The sequence below is a fragment of the Plectropomus leopardus genome, chromosome 2, assembly GCF_026936395.1.
Source record: "Plectropomus leopardus strain MGB_pleo_1.0 chromosome 2, ASM2693639v1, whole genome shotgun sequence".
Classification (NCBI taxonomy): Eukaryota; Metazoa; Chordata; class Actinopteri; order Perciformes; family Serranidae; genus Plectropomus; species Plectropomus leopardus.
The window spans coordinates 19154371-19172659 of record NC_142177.1 but is presented as its reverse complement, the minus strand read 5'-3'; the positions used below and the strand labels follow the sequence as shown (position 1 = coordinate 19172659).

The 18289-nt window shown below is 40.2% G+C and overlaps 2 protein-coding genes across 4 annotated transcripts in view; one reads left to right on the top strand and one right to left on the bottom strand.

Moving 5' to 3' along the window:
• Nucleotides 1-15484, bottom strand: part of LOC121961444 (zinc finger protein 385A-like) — a 41672-nt gene extending 26188 nt beyond the window's left edge. The window contains exon 1 of one of the 2 annotated variants that reach the window (XM_042511437.2): nt 15031-15484. In XM_042511437.2, the coding sequence (XP_042367371.2) occupies nt 15031-15121 (91 nt within the window). In that variant the 5' untranslated portion in view covers nt 15122-15484. Of the gene's footprint in view, nt 1-8546; nt 9008-15030 lie in introns of those variants that run through there. The other variant, XM_042511444.2, reaches the window with a different exon arrangement.
• tsfm (Ts translation elongation factor, mitochondrial) overlaps nt 1-18289 on the top strand; it is a 78010-nt gene that overhangs the window by 32282 nt on the left and 27439 nt on the right. The window lies entirely within an intron of this gene.

The following is an 18289-nucleotide window of genomic DNA, read 5'->3' as shown; positions in this document are numbered from 1 at the left end:
CGTTTAGAACACGAATGTTACCATGATGTGCCGTGCTGGATCATAGCTTAGAGCTAATTTGCATCTGCAGTCCCTCGGCAGCTCAGAACAAAGACACAGCACAATAGTGTAATAAGATAAAGTTGTACAAGAAAAAAACAAAAAGAAAAAAAAACACACACAATACAAAACAATATACACACAATAGCACTTTATAGAGAAAAAGAAAAATACACGAGACAGACAAAAGAACATCACACACAAAACACAAAATAAAAAGGTACACACAATAGCACATCGTAAGTGAATCCTACTTAAATTAAAAACAAGTTATAAAATCCAGAGTTAAAGAGCAGTGAGTCCAGAGCGGAGCAGCATTTAACTGTCTTTTCAAGATGGTTTTGAAAGTACTGATAGAGCTGCAGCTCCTCACATCTTCAGGCAAAGTGTTACACTGATTTGTAGCTTTTTCAGAAAAAGCTGATTGCCCAAATGCAGTGGGACGATCAGATTAGTTCCCCACAAATGGCATCATCCCGTCACTTGCTCAATGTAAAGTTATGTAGGTTACGTGCAGGCAAGGAAAGTTACGTAGGTAATGTTCAGGCAAAGAAACATGGTGACGACGTACCTTAAAATAACTCAAAGTTCACTTTGTGTCACACGGGTCACGAACACGAACCTCCTTCGGAAAAGTCCTGTTTATTTGACCCCTCTGACACCTGACCCCCCCGTATGCGGAGATTTGCTCTTTATACTACTTACTTCTTTACTCTCGTCAGTGCATTGGTTCCTGAATATGTGGGTTGGATATGAATTGTGTTGTTTTGTGTGTATATATATATACACACACGTATGAACAGTGTATGAGGATATTCTGCTCCTGTTGCAAAACACTTTAATTCATTCTTTCATTGTCCATAACTGCTTGTCCTTGTAAGGGTCGCGAGGGGGCTGGAGCCTATCCCAGCTGTTAGACCAGAGGCGGGTTACACCCTGGACAGGTCCCCAGACTATTGCAGGGCTTGCAAAACACTTTCTAGAATATATGTTTGCCACAGTATTTCTAGTCTATCCTTGAGAAGGTGCATTGCAATAAACAAGGTGGCAGTCTGGATCTGTTGCTTTTGAAACGCAAAGTATTTTGGACTACTGAAAAGCTAGAGTGGAGGTGTTTTCTTACAAGTTAAGTGCAATTGTTAAACGATTTGTTTGACATTATATTGAAATGTAAGTTTTTTCTTGGCTGGATGATGTTTTGGTTCCATTTATTTTAATTTCCAGTGTCTTTCTGTGTTTACTTTTGGTTAGAATTGAAATGTGACCGGATGTTTGGGATTGTTACCTTTTGTGTTACTCACATAAATTGTAAGTAAGGTGATGTTATACAGCGAAAAGCTGACACATGGAGGGGATTAAGGTAGATGGATGGTTCGACAAGACATTGGACTTTAATGTGGGGGACAGCTTTTTGTTTCCCTTTTTTCCAGCCATCAGATGTTTTGTTTTTAAGCATGACCACAATCTTTGCATAACTTTGACCATGTGTTTGCCATTGTGTTTATAACCATGACAACAAAGGTCTCCTCACCTTAACATAGTAGTAGGGGGCATCAGATCAGAAAAGGTTGCTATGTGTTATTCGTAAAGGCATGAAACATAGAATTAAAATAGATAGAAAGGATATCCCCATTCAAATAGACGTTTCAGGATGGTCAGAACGGTGGTTATTTTTTGTGTACCATTGCCATTGTAACCATTGTAGGTGGGTCTGAGGTGAGGTTTTGCAGTAAAAACAGATGACAAGTGGAGTAGTACATTTTCAAATAAACAATTTGTTACTTTTAAAAAAAGTTACCGCAACTGTTATATCCCTGTTTCTTTTGTTGCCATTAATTGCATGTTTGTTAAAACATGATGTAACAGTGGCTGCATCCAAAGAATGAGTGAGAGCGGCTGCTCAGCGGGCAGCTGAGAGGCAGAGCTGTGAGGATACGGCTTATAGATGACCATATTTTCACATCTAACTCTGTTAATTAAAGGATTATTTCGACCAAACAAGAGGTGGTGGTTAATGGAACAGTGGAAAGAGTAGAATTAACCAATCCGGTTTTGGTGGGGTTTATTTTGTTTCTGTCAAGTTTGAATGAAGTGTGTTTTATAACGAGTTAACAAGGCAATAAAGCTAATGCTAGTCGTAGTTTCCTGTGTGAGAGAAACTGGTATTGTTATTCTGGTTGTATTTTTCTTTTTAATAATGAAAATAGGTATACGAATAAGCTAAGGTGGAGTTCTCGAATGAATGAGTGTGACTCTTACTGTATAGTGTTGTCACTATAACAACTAACAGCAATCATCATTTTCTTTTGTACTGGTCAAAAGACCTTGGCAAACTCTAATACACATTCTATCTATTATGGCATCGACAAACATGTTACGTCTTGTAATTCTGGGGACTGGTTGAACCTTCCTTTTTAACTCATACAGATGTATCAACAGACGTATATTCACACCCACCCTGCGTCTTTCCATTAACTTTGTGTGTCTGGTAATCGTGGCATGTCTATATTTAGCCTTGCGTTCTGTCAAGTGTTTCTGTAAGTTACGTTTTTTTGAAAGATGTAAGGAGGCTGGCCAACCGTGCCCTAGTCCGGTTGTGAAGATTTTGATTTAGAAGCTTTTATTGGTCACTTTTCCCAGTAGGAAGTGCTGCCTTTCTCTGTTACAGTCATTCCTCTGCTGCAATGATGGTGCAGAGATGTGGAAGTCCTGGAAGTGCTTAATGCCCAGTAGGGCTATTCCAAATACCATTTTTTGGGGCCAGAGCTTTTGCATTAATCAACAGCGATTATTCTGTGATTTGACAAAATTGCAAGGTTCATGCAGAACTTAGGGGGATTGCCTGATTTCATGTAAAGTGTTGCGATCGCAGCATCACAAAATTCTGGAGGGACTGATTAAAGGCACTCCAAACCCCTGAGGTGTTGGGTTCAAAGACCTTTCTATGCACTTTTGTGACATTACACAGCTTGTAACATTTTTTTATTATTATGGACAAATTATTGTAGACCTATAAATTACTCATAATAAACTGATAAATCCCTATGAAACAGAAGATTTAAGTATTAATTTATTTTTTATCACAAACATTGAAGAAGTTCATACTCTGCAAAAAAACAAAAACAAAACAGAATCCCTAAATTGAAAACTGAACACCTACCCAATTAACAAATATTCACCCCCCCCTTTCATGCTCACACTGTCCTTGTAATTCAAGGCAACAAAAGCCCCTCCTCAAAAAATTATTTAAAAAAAAAACAAAACAAAACAAACCTAAAAACAAGTAATAACCTGAAAATGAGCCTAACAGATCCCCTTTTCAGCCAGAGAAAGGATGGTAGACAGTAAGATTTGATTTTGACATTTACATTTATGAAATATATTGCTATAATCCATCTGTGCCTTTGAGTTCTGGGCAGATGTGTGAATGTTGACATGCTGAATCCTGGAGAGCTTTGTTTCGTACAGATGCTGGCGAATATCCATCTGTAGCTCTTCTCAGGCTTCTGCTCTTTAGGGAGGTGTTGGAACAACCTGAACCTGTCTGCCAACTTTCATTACACTGCAGTCATGATGAAGCACAGTTTGAGGCAAACAGAGAGCACCACCGTATGAAACCATGGAGAGCAAAGTAAGGACTATTATGAGATGTGCCATGTCAACATGACCTGTAGCCCTGCCCCACATCATTACTCTGTGTGTCAAACCATTTACACACCTGCTGGGAGCTGGCAGAACACACCACTGAAGATACAGAGCTACAGAAACCTGAGCATGTTAAGTACACAAGCAAACACACAAAGGCACATGTGCACAAATACACAACAAAGGCATCAGACGTACAGAAGCCAGGTGCATGCACTTATGATTTTAAACAATAGAGCACACACAAAGGCAATGAGCACTTGATCTTCAATGGCCAGACGAATCAAAACAGAACAAAAAGAGGATGTATGCAGCCGATCTACATATAGCATATTGTTTTTTCCGCAGAAGCAGAAATTACAGGCTACATTTTTGTAGCTGATTGGAGGGCTGAGTGTGGTTTTATGCTATAGCTTGGTCTTGGGGTATTCCGGATAAGAGTCAGGCTGGTGGCTCAGCTGTGGTCTGTCTGCATACCTTCAGGACAATAAACAACAAACAGACTTTATGCTCAGCCTGTGTGCCCTCTTGCCATTTTTGGCATCCTTGGAACCAGTAAATTACAGACATAAGTGTTTCATGCTGCTGGTTTCAAGGTCTTCTACTTTTATAATTACAGTCAACAAGTTCACCCAACGAAATGACAAATATGCTTTTTACTGCCGTCCAAAACAACTTGCGTCTAAACCTTTTCTCATCTGATTTCTATATCGGCATGACAAGATAGTTTGCCTTCCAAAGCCATTTTCATACAGAAGTGAGGTATATTGCAACAGCAATTAATATTGTTGTTAATTTAAGATTTGATCAGATTCAGCAACAATACCTATTTGGATAATGCTTGGAAAAAACAAAATTTTTACAGTCAAGGGTCCACCACTTTGGTTCATATCTCAACAACTATTGGATGGATTGCCATGAAATTTAGTGACGTTCCTGGTCCCCAGAGAATGACTTTCATGATGCCTTAACTTTTTTATTTAGCAAGATAAGCAGGTTGAGATTTTCATTTTTAAGTGAAATACTTCAACAACTGGATTGCCATGAAGGATGGTACAGATATCTATTGTCCAGAGGAAAAACCCTAATGACAAAAATATCTCAAATTCCATGGACATCTGTAGAAATCTACACCATGAGTTCGACTTTTTTTGGCTTTAAGGAAATTGTCTCAACAACTATATGATGAATTGCCATAACATTTTGTATCAACATTCAGGTGAACTGTAAGGACTCTGATGATGCCATGACTTGGCCAGTCGTAACAGTAAACTGCACGTTGTAGACTGCATGCACCCTTATCAATCATAGCTCGCTGTATTCCACAACTTTAACGATGTGAATACTGGTAATTCAAAAGGAGTGGCCATGAATTTTCTGGATCCACCTGATAGCACCAGTATCATCCATCTTTCACTTCTCCGTGTTTACAGGTGTGCACAGAGGAGCAAACAAATTCTCTGCCTTGTTTGTAGCTTTGCTTTCCAAGTCCCTCACAGGGGATGACGAAAAACTCCTCCCAAAAACCCTTTAACAGGGAAAATATGAAAGAAACCTCAGTAAGATTAACTGAAGAGGGATCCCTCTTCCTGGACAAAGAAAATTGCAATAGATGCTGTGTGTACAGAATAGACTAACATAATCATAAAGAAAACAAAAACATACATGTGATGTCATAGAGTGCCCCACACGCTTTCTTGGTTGTCTTCCTCCATGTCAAACTACAGTAGACAAACAAATGTTGTACTGCTCAAGACTCATTTGTGTTACTCAGGACATGTCTATTGAGTCAGATCATTATTGGGCTGATATCATGTAGTCTGATCCCAGCAGCTCAGAAAAAGATCATGGTCACCCTTAAAAGATGAAATACTCGGTTAAGGTTAGTGACAAATTATAATCACGGCTGATGTTGACTGAAAAACCTGTTCGGTGTCCAACATGTCTTATGTGTATGATTTCCCATCCACTACACGGATGTGTGAAGAGAACTTGATACAGCGTTGGAGGCGGGGCCACGTCCATTCTTATGAGAGTTGCTCAGTTGAAGCCAAAAAGGTTTAACTGCTGTACATGATATTACCTGTATCTATTTTGCACTTTGTGGCAAATAGAGCAATTGCACCAGAGACCTACGACGGCCAAGCCAGCTACTTCTGATTTAGCGCTCTGCTAACGTGAATGGGTATAAATTACTTTACTTCCTTCCATTCCTTTAGACTTTCTAAATGTTATCTGTCTAAATGGATCAAAACAAGTCATTTTGTTGTGCTGTGACGCTCAGAAAATGTTCCCTGTTACTTACAGACATCTCCTTCCCCATGTAAATCTAGAGGAAAAAGTATTTTTGGACACCATAGCATCACATCATAGACATAATTCCACTGTTTGGCCAATATGAAACTAGACCTCAAAGTCTGGCGCACTTCCTGGGACCCTGATCCATCCACCCTGAGCTCCTCCATAAGAGGTTTTGGATTGCTAATGAAAGTCATGTGTTTTTTTCCCTTTACTTTTATCAGATGCGGATCACATGGTTGCTTGAAGTTGTTGTCACATAAAAGTCAAACAGGTTGAATGAAACCTTTATTGCCTTTCATGTAATTGAACATAAAAGAAAGTCAAAGAATTATCAACAGCACATAACATGAAACATAAGCATAATAAAAACATGTCATAAAATGCATCACTGTGAACCGATAAAGGACATCAAGTCTAAGAAGAGCTAATTCCAGACCATGTGATCAGAGCTTTTTAAGCAGCCGAGTGCTGCAAATGATGCAATGCCGCTTGCAGTTCGTATCGTTGCTTTAGGCATTTAAATAAATGACAAATGTTTGTTTTTTTTGGGAGGACAGGCTGTTTATGGTCTACATACTGCAACTATATACCTTAGGAGTTATTTATTTATACCTTCCTTTCTTTGCTTACCAGTGCTGGTGTTGTTGTGTGCAGTAGTTTCTCGCTTCACTAACGTATGAAATACTGTATGTGTCAGTTTGTCAAACATGCAGAGCGAAAGGCACATTTCTCTGTTTAAAATGTCAATACTTTTCATCCCTCACTGCGTTGCCTCGATATAAAGGTCATCTTATTTATCAGGGACAAAATGCACCTGTGATTCTCTTGGAGGACATTGATGACGAGGGGAGAATTTGTGTATATGGATTACTTTATACTGGTAGAGTTAACAGTGATGCAGACCATGGATGTTTTTTCATAGTGCTGAGTGAGGTCTTTGCATCAGACTGGAAGAGGCCTTGGCCCATTTTTAAATAAATAAAGACCTCAAACCTCTAGGTCTGAAATATTCATCACAAAAATCACTAAGTTACTAAACTGCGTTCCACACTGCTCTGCACCGAGGGAGATGAGCCTGCTTTAGCGCATTTCTTTCATACCCCACTGCTGATTGTGTCGACATGTTTGAATTTTGCCTTTCATTAAAGAAATACAGTATTTAGATGGTGATGGTGATGGTGTTGGATAGATGATAAGACCATTTTTGATGATGGACAGACAGAGAGATTTTCCTCCATGTTTGTCCGTCCATGTTTCCCTGTCAACATTGTTGCTGTCATCACCTTTCATGGGCACTATTTTAGTCTCTGGGCTTACATCTCTATCTCAGTAAAAGGAAACTTATACAGTTTATAAAACCCAGTCCCCCCATGTTGTTGTGATCTTGTGTCAGTGTGTTTAGTGTCGAATACATGCAGAGTCAAAGCTTCAGCTCCAGGGAGGGATTACCACAAGCTCAAACTCACGCTCAGATCACAGGAAGACTCAAGCAGGGGTAAGAGCAAGCAAACAAAAATAAAGTAGTCAAATATTTATATGACACCACACGTACATGGAACAAGGTCACGGTAGTTAATCAAATTTAAGACTAGAAGCAAGCATTAGTTTTGATAAACTGACTAGGAAACATTTTGAAACTTAAAACGTGAAGGTCTATTTGCTGCACATGACTGCGTCACACTGATGAAAAAATAGTTCACCTAAAGCGGGGGTCCTCCACAAGTAAATTTTGACCAAACACTTATTTTTGGCCTTCTGGGTATTGTTTATGCACCAGCTTGTGCATTTTCTGCATTACTTTAAGGTGAAAAAGTCTTTAATTCTATCAGAACTAAAGTCCTCTGTTACCTTTTTATTTTATTTTTAATTTTTTTAAATTTTCCTCCACCTCCCGATATCTACACCTATGATGATTAACATCTACATAATTAAACTAAATATAGTAAATGCATTTTACAAAGCATAGTTAAAACCTAATTTGCATAAAAATATATCTCTAAATTACAATCTCTAGCTACTCTGAAGTCAAGTCAAAATTAATATTATGGCATCATTTTTCTCATTATATTCAACTAATAGTTCTTAACTGCAACCTATTAAAGATATTTAACTGTATAAGCATATGGCCTTTTGACCTCTTTTTTATTTTAATGCTATGTTTTGTATGTGCAAATAGGACACGAGAGACAGCCATGTGAATATGTATATTTGAATAATCATGATGACTGCAGGATTCATGAACACGCAATTGAGTGAGAATGAAGTTCTGTCATGATTGTCACATGAACAGGAACAGCATGGAGCCAGGCGCACGCCATCCTACAGTTTTTCCAAAGAGGGCAACCCTTCCGTCATGCACTGGTCTTTTTCTTATCACGACTACATTAAAAAGTGAACACATCATCTATCTAAGTTGGTGACAACAGCCAAAAGTGTATGCCAGAGATAAGAGATCACCTTTGCAAAAGAGGAATGCAAAAATGAAAAGAAAAAGAAAGAAAAAAACGAATGAATCTGATCAATAGTAACAAAGAGAGGAAAGCTTTCTGATATCGTCTTACCCAAGATCATCCTGTACACGTCCACTGTCAACTTCTCTTTCCCACGTTATCTTCTTGAGCGACTCTGTTCTCTCTCAATCAGCTACTGACGCAACTCAGACCGTAAGCGTCCCCCTCTCTGGCTCTCAAAACTCAACGTGAGACAAAAAAAAAAAGAGATTCCAACATCACAACCTTCACTTTGCATCCCTACGCTGTCTCTTCCGCTCCCCTCGTCCACATGAGATGCTTCTCCTTCAGATCTCGACTCGTGTCTCTTGCTCTGCCAGCTGTTGCCAGAGGAGGAGCACAGCAGCAGCAGCAGCAGCAGCCCCGACTGCAACCCAACATGCACTCAATCTACTGCGAGGAAGCCTGTAATTTATTCACAGTTATATATTCACTCTGGTAGGAGGAACACAGGCTACAGCTGAGATGATGCCCTTCCTCACTGGAGGAACCTCTGCACCACAGCGTGCCTCTCTCTCTCTCTCTCTCATATTTTGGGCTTGGGTATAACCTAAAGGCACCTTGCATTCCTGAGCCATGATTGGCCGGAGGCTCGACCAATGAGAATAGCCGGTGCTGAGCATTTTCTTGGGGCGTTTGAATGAGGAGGCAGAGTGATAATGCTGCTGTCGATTCTGCTCTCCCTCTCCCTTTGTCACCCTTTTTCCGCTGTTTACTATTGACGATTTTTTTTCCCTCTCTTGTGTCTCCTCGTCTCAGTTTATACTCTGCCTCGTGCCTCAAACAGGCAGCATCTGAAGCACGTTCACCCTCACAACATCCTCCCCCTATATGAGGCTAGATATCTGCTCTGGTCTCCCCTCCTACCTGTTTGTTTGAGTGTTAGGTGTTTCATTATGAAAATGCTGACCAAGTTCACACTGTAGTTATCTCTCCAGACGACAGTTTGAGCAGAGGCAAAAAGAAAAGCAGACACAGAGGTGTTTTGGAGACTGACAGCTCAGGAGACTCGATGAAGCGTTGGAGGGAGGGGAGGGGAGATTGAGGTTAACGCAGACTGACTGATGATGAAAGTGTAAGGTGAGGAAATGTGATGGAGGACGAAGGAGCGCGCAGACAGCTGTTTGATAGGCAGAGAGTGCTGAATGAGCCCAAAAACTAAGCTCACTTAGTTTGTACTCAGCTCAGTGTATTCAAGGCTGATGTGTATTCAAGACTTCATCAAACTGTTTCTAACAAGATCAGGCAGCATGGCCTCCAGCTTTAGGCAACTTAAAGTGATCCATTTCTGCATAATGTATAACAAATAAATACATACAGTGAATGAAATCATGCTGTGTGTCAGCCTGTGTGTGTTTTTAAGCATGTGTGAACCCAGGATAGTGTGTGTGTCTGAGTGAGAGAGATAAGGTTTCCTCATTAGTGGAGTCGGGCTGAATAATGCAGGTAGGTGTATTGTTGTGGCCAATGGGCCAGGTGCTAATGTGGCTGTCTGAGGGTGAAGGGGCAGACACAGCATGACTTTAATGGATGTCACCATTGGAAACTGAAACTGGACCACAGGACTCAGGTGACACACCGTCCTGCATGTGTGTGTCTCCTAGGGGATGTATGAAAAGGTTTTTAGTTGTTTATTGAAACACTTTGTTGGTTCTCAGAGAAAAACACATTTAAAAATAAATGCCTTTATGCATTTCTAAAATTATAATAAAAAACAGGACTTTGTAATAAGGTTCAACCATAGGCAGGCCAGTGTACAGGTGCAGTGAAGACAGAGACTTGTGTTTTCAGTTTTATGTATTTTTTCATTAAAATAAAAATATTGATTCATAAAACGGTTCTTTTTATGATTGTTGGTCAGTTGATCTGTAACTTTGGTCCAGACTGCCATGAAAGTTGTTTTTTTGGTGAGATATACAGATATTCGTGTCTCCAACAAAACGTATCCTATATATCCTTTTATGTGTCTTAAAAATGTGGCTGCTAACAAGTGGCTAAATGAGATTACAGAGCGTCATCACATCAAGCGTGCTTTTACAGCCTTGTGATGGTGGTCACAATGAAGTCATGCGACCGTGATGTGGTTTCTTTATAGTGGAACGTGAGCTTTTTACTTCTGGGGATTGCATTTACTATCAAAAATCATAAAAGTAGTGAACGAAATGTGTAAGTATCATAAAACTGTGTTTGCCACAGAATTTATTTTCTGCAATAATCCAATCTCCAATGGAAAAATTATATTGGCTTTTTGACGAGGAAACCGAGGTGAAGCTACAAAACGCGTCATCCCTGATGCACTTTATGGACTTTAATGACACAGACTTTTGTCCAGCGCCACCACGAGTTGGATTTTTCAAATTTTCAGTCATGTTTCAACAACTATAGGTTTGATTGCCATGAAATTTGGTACAAACACACTTTGTTGGTATCATGGTGGGCAGTGTTGAGTGACTGAGCATATTGTGGGAGTTGCCATACCGGGGTTGGGAGGATCTGAGTGATTGAGGCGGTGTAAAGAGGAATCAGTTCTGGATGAACTGCAGGAAAGAGAGCAGGTGTTATGAAATGGCATCAGAAAGTCCTTTAGGGTTGCTCTGAGCTTTTCTCAATTTGAGTGGTCTGTTGACAGATTTACCCAATGTTTGAGTTCGTTCTGTCTTTCCAGGTGAATCATATGATTGTTTTAGCCACAGTTGGTAACATTAAGATGAAAGATTGGAGATGGAATGGGAATTTAAGAGAGGAGAGACTGCCAAACAGAGGGATGGGAGGGGAGAGAGGTGCTGGGGGTGAGAAACGTAGACCGCTTTCCCATGAATGCTGCTAGTGCTCATCAGCAAATGTTAGCACACAAACACAATAAGCTAATGGGTTTGAACTGAGCTCCTTAACATATTGTGATATTTCAGAGCATAATCTGGCTTAATAATAACGTTTTAATTAACCCTAAAATTTATACTACTACATATGTGTTCATATATGATATGATGTGTTATATATGATTCATTACTGGGTATTGGGGCTATTTGGGCAGTAATTTAATGTATGTTAATGCTGTAGCATGTTCTCTGATGAACAGTAACAGTGTTTAGCAGAAGCACAGAGCACAGTAAATACAGAACATAAACTAGTGGTGGAGTTATATTCCTCTTGATACACAAAAATCTACTTTTCCTTGGAATCAAACAGTATAAACAAAGTTTTTGTAACAGCTTTGTAAGTAGCATGCGGTTCAGTCGGCAGGCCTATGTGTGTACGTGTGTGCGTGTGATGATGTGCATGTGACCTCAAACCATGCTATCATTCTCTCATTGGACCCCAGGAGGCCATAAATGTGTCGACAGGCTTGTTGAACTCTTATTTTAGCCCTGATCATTAGCGGTGAGTCCTGAGGAAGACTGCCAACCTTTAATGAAGTCTTCATTTCATGTCTAACACAGATGAAACGGCCTAAAGCAATGTGTTAATTTAGCCACTTACAGGTAAAGAGGCCAAGAGGACAGTTAAGGGGAGATCAGAGTTGAGAGTGGAGACATCACATAACTTGCTGCCATTTTCTATACTGCATGCATGAATCCTCTATTTTAATAATGCACTCTACATAATCAAATTATGTGAAGTACTTCTTGACAGACCGTGGTGACTGATAATGTTCCTTTTTTTAACTGGTGTTGCTGGTTCTCCTGTTTGTGGTTTGTGGTCAGAGAGTCGGGTCTGAAGCTCAGATCCAAAAACACTAACTTAAAAATCAGTCAGCTGTGTTTGGTCATAAATCTATTTGATGTGTAATAACAGACAGAGTGTGTTGCTCCTCTCCTGGCAGAGTGAGGGCAGCGTGAGCTCAGAGCAGCTGTTTACTCAACCTCAGAGGTTAAAATAGGTGTTGCTAGAATGAAGACTGGGAATGACCTGGTCACGCCATACATAAATACACACACACACACACACACACACACACACACACACACACACACGTTTCTGTACACATATTGCAAGAGGTAGAAAGCGGTTCACTGGCACATGCACATATACATAACAACATACATTGTTGGAGAATGGGCTTGACTGGTCATGGTTTAGTAGGCAGCTAAAACATTTTTTTAAATAATGTATTTTTTCCAAAATATTTGTAAATATCCATTGTTGTCAATTTTTCATGAACAAGTACACTACGAATGAAAAGAAACTGTACGAGCTAAGCAGCACATCAACTAATGACCTGCTTTTTTATTCTGTTAATCCTCTTTCTTTTATATACTGTATATTTTTATATACATATTTTAGCTCAGTATAAGTAAAGCAAAATACAATACAATACCATAAAATACAAGTTATATATATAAAAATTGAGTGTGGAAGTTAATTTAAGACTGTCGAAAAAATCCTGACTCGGCGTCAACATACAGCACTAGCTTTAAACCAGAGACAGGTGTTTACAATCATCCCTCATATACGACCACCTCTCGTCACGTGACTGGAGTTCAGTACTCTTATCACATGATCACATGGGTCAACTCCGCATGAAAAAGACGATGAGTGGTTTAAAGCCCAAGGAAAAGCTATCAAGTGGATCTTAAATTCAGATGTTGTCTTTTTTTGTCAAACATGCAGTAATACTTTCAGAGCGGTATTATCTGAGGGTCCTACTTTCTGTTTCCCAGCTCAGTATCCACTTAATATGACACATTAAAACCTTTCAAAGGGTTTTCATTTTTCCAATTTTTTTTTCCCTTGGTCAAATGTTCAGTTTTCTGTCAGTCATGTTAAAACCAACGACCTAGAGCTTATAGCCCACTGATGTTATACTCTTAAATCTACACCCTCAAATTTGCAGGCGAGACAGTTTTCTTGACTTTAGACATTGTTATCTCCACACTGGCTCAACAGATTTTTATCATTTAAATTGCATTTGAAATTGCTATTTAGACTCTTAAGATTGCCCCTACCAATTCCTTACAATGTAGGTTTTTATCACATGCTCAAAACTTGTTGCAAGGCTAGACAAGGCCCTGGGAAACATCAGGACTTTGCAAACATAGTGATGACCCCTTTCTTTCAATGAAAGTTTTGTTTACAGGGAGAGATTTAATAGTAGTTTTTTTGGACTGGATGTACTTTTTCATAGTTTTAAGACCCCCCCCTTTATTGTGTCCACACTGTATGTACTAGGAACAAGCGCAGTTCTTCATTTTGAGAGGCTTTTTTAGCTCCTATTTCAGAGTAGGTACACTCCCACCAGAAGAGGAACCTTGAGTGATTTAAGTTATGTGATTGGTCAAACACATGAGCCAATGCAACACCTGCAGCCACCATTTCTAAATACCAATTAGTCGAGTAAACATCAGATAATATAAAATACAAACTACAACTGGTAACGAAAGAACTGTAAGAAAACACTGACAAATGGAGCGACAGTGAAGTCCAGGCATTACTGCACATGAAAGCGGCAGAGGAATACGACCTGAATTTGACGCGTCCAAACAAAGTACAATGGATTGAAGCAGTACCCAGCTTACATCACTTCAGTATTCCTATTGGCGGTGTGAGTGCAAACACAAAAAAAGCCTTTGAAGGTATGCAGTTCTCAGGGGAGCTCCCCAGTGGGCAGTTCCCCTCAGGGAGTCCCCAGAACTGTTTGATTTATAACGCCATGTGTCAGTGTTTTCTGAAAGGCATGAAAGACGTAATCCTGATGTCTGATGAATTTATTTTAGGCTTTCTCTTTTACTTAACTTGTTTTTGTCGTTTACACCCAGACGCATTTCAGCATGTGTATATGATCTGATGGAGGTTCAGTGTGCCTTTGTTAGAGAAACCTAATGTGTAAAAACACAAAAGTGTGCCCTTGTTCTGCTGTGACTGTTTAAGATGTCACTTTAGAGTCATTTGCATCTTGCAAAAAAGGTACCTGTGCACTGTAATCACGTCTCTCTTTAGTGCTATTAGTGATGTTTTTAACCACCTCCTCATGCAAAATGTGTTTCTTATGTCACTTACTGACTTTTTGTTTGCAGTACCTATCCCACTGAGGTGCATGCAGCTACTCTGCTGATCATTTAAACACCCAACTTATGAAGCAGAAACCTTGTTGCACTTGAAATCCTCCGTCCTGCTGTGATGCTGATGAAAGAACAATTTGGTCAGGAATGTCATGAGGTGCACAGACAGTGCCCTCTTTATTTAAGCCTAAACTCACTCTCTTTCTCTCTCTTCCCCCTCCCTTCTTCCATCATTCCTTTCGTGCATCATACCAATGATGTATGTGAAAGGTTGGGGGCAGACCAGGTCTAAGTGCAAACTCTCGTCTGACAGTGATTGCTGACTTTTGTTTGAGACTGCCCTAACTTTCATCAAAGAGAGAAACCTTCAAAGCCTCATGCAAGACTGTCACTCGCTCTTTATGTCTGCTCTGAATATTGCAATAATGAGGGGATCCTGGCTTATCCACCTCTCAGTTCATTTTTAGGTGATCAAAGGAGGAATGCTCAGAGTTGTGGGTGGTTTTGCATCGCTCAGTAGTCTCTGATGATCTTACCTGAGCCCCACATTGGTCGCCTCTGTTCTCCGAGAAGTCCAAAGTGATCCTTCGTCTGGTAGAGTCCAAAGGTCAGTGTGTCAGCCAGCATAAAGTAGTACAGACAGAGGTCCTCTCTTTGAGTGGAATAAATAAAAGTACGCTCACATTACTGTGAAGAGATAAATAAAGAGAGCGACATGAGCGCAGATCTCGCACCAGTCAGCTGAAGAGGGAGCCGCTCGGCACAGGCGGGCACGTGCCCACAGTGTAGCTGCATCAAATAGCAGGCGGCTTGATGTTCAGCGTCTTCATCTTCCTCACAGACTTTTCCTCTTCTCAGATTCCTTTTAATCCCTCTCTGTGTTTCTCTGTATTTTCTCTGTTTAGTTTTCTCCCCTTCCTACCGTCACTTCTTTCCTGGGAGCGAAGGAAACAAGTGCACAAGATTCCAGAAGCTAATTCTGCCTCTTAGGACGGGGGAACCTAATATGTGAGGACAACTGTGGAAGGAGGGAGATACAGGCAGAGAGAGGGAGTGTGAGGAAAAGGAGGGGCAGGACAGGGAGGAGGGGGACCCAGCGACGGATGGCAGATCAGAGGAAAGAGGGATTGGAGTGTGTGTGTGTGTGTGTGTGTGTGTGTGTGTGTGTGTGTGTTGTTGAGGAGGAGGACGATGGCAAGCCATTGAAACTTGAGACATGAAGGAGAGGAAGAAAATGTTGACATGGTGAAGCAAAGGGAAATATGATTGGCGGATAAAAGAGATGGCTTAAAGGCAGATATGTTGTTTCTTTTTTGTTTTATTTGTAAATGTGTTCTTACACAAAAATCACTTTGCCCAACAGGCAGATATGTTAAATGACTCCAAAAAACAAAAGACAAAATATAGAGCAGTCACACAACTATCTCTACCACGGCTCAAATATTACTGCAATTACTACCAATTGTCTTGAGCCCTTTTGACACAGAGATCGCACTTTAAGCCTCCTGCAGACTGTGCGATTATAGCAATCTTGTAAGTTCAGTGCAAGCTTCACTGTGCGACACAGATCTTAATAAACTTGGGTACGACATCAGGTTTGATGTATGCAGACTGTGCGATGACATCACCTACTGACCTCAATACGCAAGAGCAAAGCTTCATCAGCGTGCGTCATTCATCTATGCCGCTGAAGCGGTAAGAGAAAAATGTAAAAACAAAATAATCGAGCCCTCGCTATAGTGCTATTTATGTGTGTCCAAAATAGTCTGAAGAAGAAGAGGGGGAGGAGAATGTGGACACGGTCATGGCTGGGAAAAGAGGAAAAAGAGCTCGAAGTATTTATTAGCATTCACTAGCATTTAACATTAGCGTCAGTGTTACCCTGACCAGTGACTCATTTCATGCTGCAGTTCTGTTGATTGATCAGTAGTTGCAGGTCGTAACAGCGGTCTCACAGAGAGATGCTCATCTCAAATTTCTGACACTGTCACAATTTTATCTCAGGCTGTCTTTAATTGCGAGACCGTGACAACAGCCATCCTTGAGCCTCTCTCACTGTGTGATGTAGGACAGAGCCACGATCACCGTTTCTTTCATGTTGGTCATCTTTTTTCTGGGACAGCCCAAAATCGCAGTGTATGCCGGGCTTAAGGGACGTTGTGATTTCCTGTCATTATGCTGCCTTTGCATTTTTACCCATAAGACCAACCAATGACGCGCTGCTGCCCCAGTGTGTGATTTCAGACAGCATGATGTCATCGCTGAAGCAAAAGCGGCGTGACATGTAACAGAACAGCGTCAGGCCTCTATTGTGAGATCTAACATGCGTGTTGGCAGTGTTTTGGAAACAATAACAATGGTATCACATGGCAGTAACAATCATTTACTGTCTCTATTATATAGCGACTGATCTTGTCTTCTTCTCGGAGAATAAAGAGTTCTCGGACATCATTGTCTCCCCAGTTTGCGAGCATTTTCGACAGCTGTTCTTCTTTGAGTTAGCAGCTAATTGCTTTTTAAATCTCCTGGTGGTGGGTTGCACACATAACACGTAGTCAGAACATCACACTGATCCCATCCATACTGGTCTCATACGGCTGGCTGTGTCTTCTGCACAGACATCTATTTGACGCCGTTACTGCCTCCACTGCCAAAAATGGTGCACAGGTGGTGATGCGTTTTCCATCACCCAGCAGTGGTTGAGCTGCCAGGGTAGGCAGAGCTAATGCAACAGGCTCGCTCTTTAACTCACGTGACACAGGGGGACACTGTTACCCCTTTTCCACCAAATAAGCTCTGGCTCTTGAACTGGTTCTGTTGAGGATTCTTGCATTTCCACCAGTTTTAAGCAAAACCATTGAAAGCATCATTAACGTGCCATGTGGGTATAAAAGTTAGAAATGTATAAAATATGTACAAATTTACATATTGTACATATTGGATATGTTTCTATATCTTACACAACATATCTTTCTAATACCCGTCTCATGTCCTCTCCTCAGAGTACGAGCTCTTGCCCTCTGGCAGACGATATAGAGTTCCCCACTGCAAACTCAATCGTTTTAAAAACTCTTTCGGTATAACTTTTAAACGGAGCTGCCTGAGAAATCGTGTTATAGAGTCTGATGGTGTTTTTATTACTGGGTGAGTGCAATAGGTGTCGTGTGCAATGTGTGCACAATTTGTACTAAGTGAAACTGTGAGTATGTGCAGTTGCACGCCTGGTGTTATTTTTGTTCAGGCTGTTGTGTTTTTAATGTCATGGCGTGGACATTGTTATTGTTGTAGGTGTGGAGACATTGTCTGTGCAGCACAGTCCAAGACATGTTTCCCCTGCGGGGACAATAAAGTGTAACATATCGTATAGTATAATAGTTTCAGATTTTTATTATATTTATATGTATAACTTGTGTTATATGTAAATGAGAAATATAAGACGTGTATGGTACTACAAGTGACATTTGATTTGTGGAAGTCATTTCAAAACTTATTTCTAAAGAAATATTGGTTAGTGCATTTTTAAATTGCATATACAGCGATAGAGGATATTACACATACTGCCTACTCCTAATACAGTAAATCTGAGAAGTTGATCCTTCTTAAAATAAATTTGGAAACTGTTTGCCTTGAAAAAGGAAAATAAATATAACTATTAATCTTAATTTATGTAATTTAAGTGTTTACTCACATTTGTGAAGTTGCAACTTAAAAATGACAAGTGAAATTACCTTGTTCTTTTTTAGTGTAAGCCACTTCAGTAAACCAAGTTAGTCTGACTTCACTTGATCATGATGA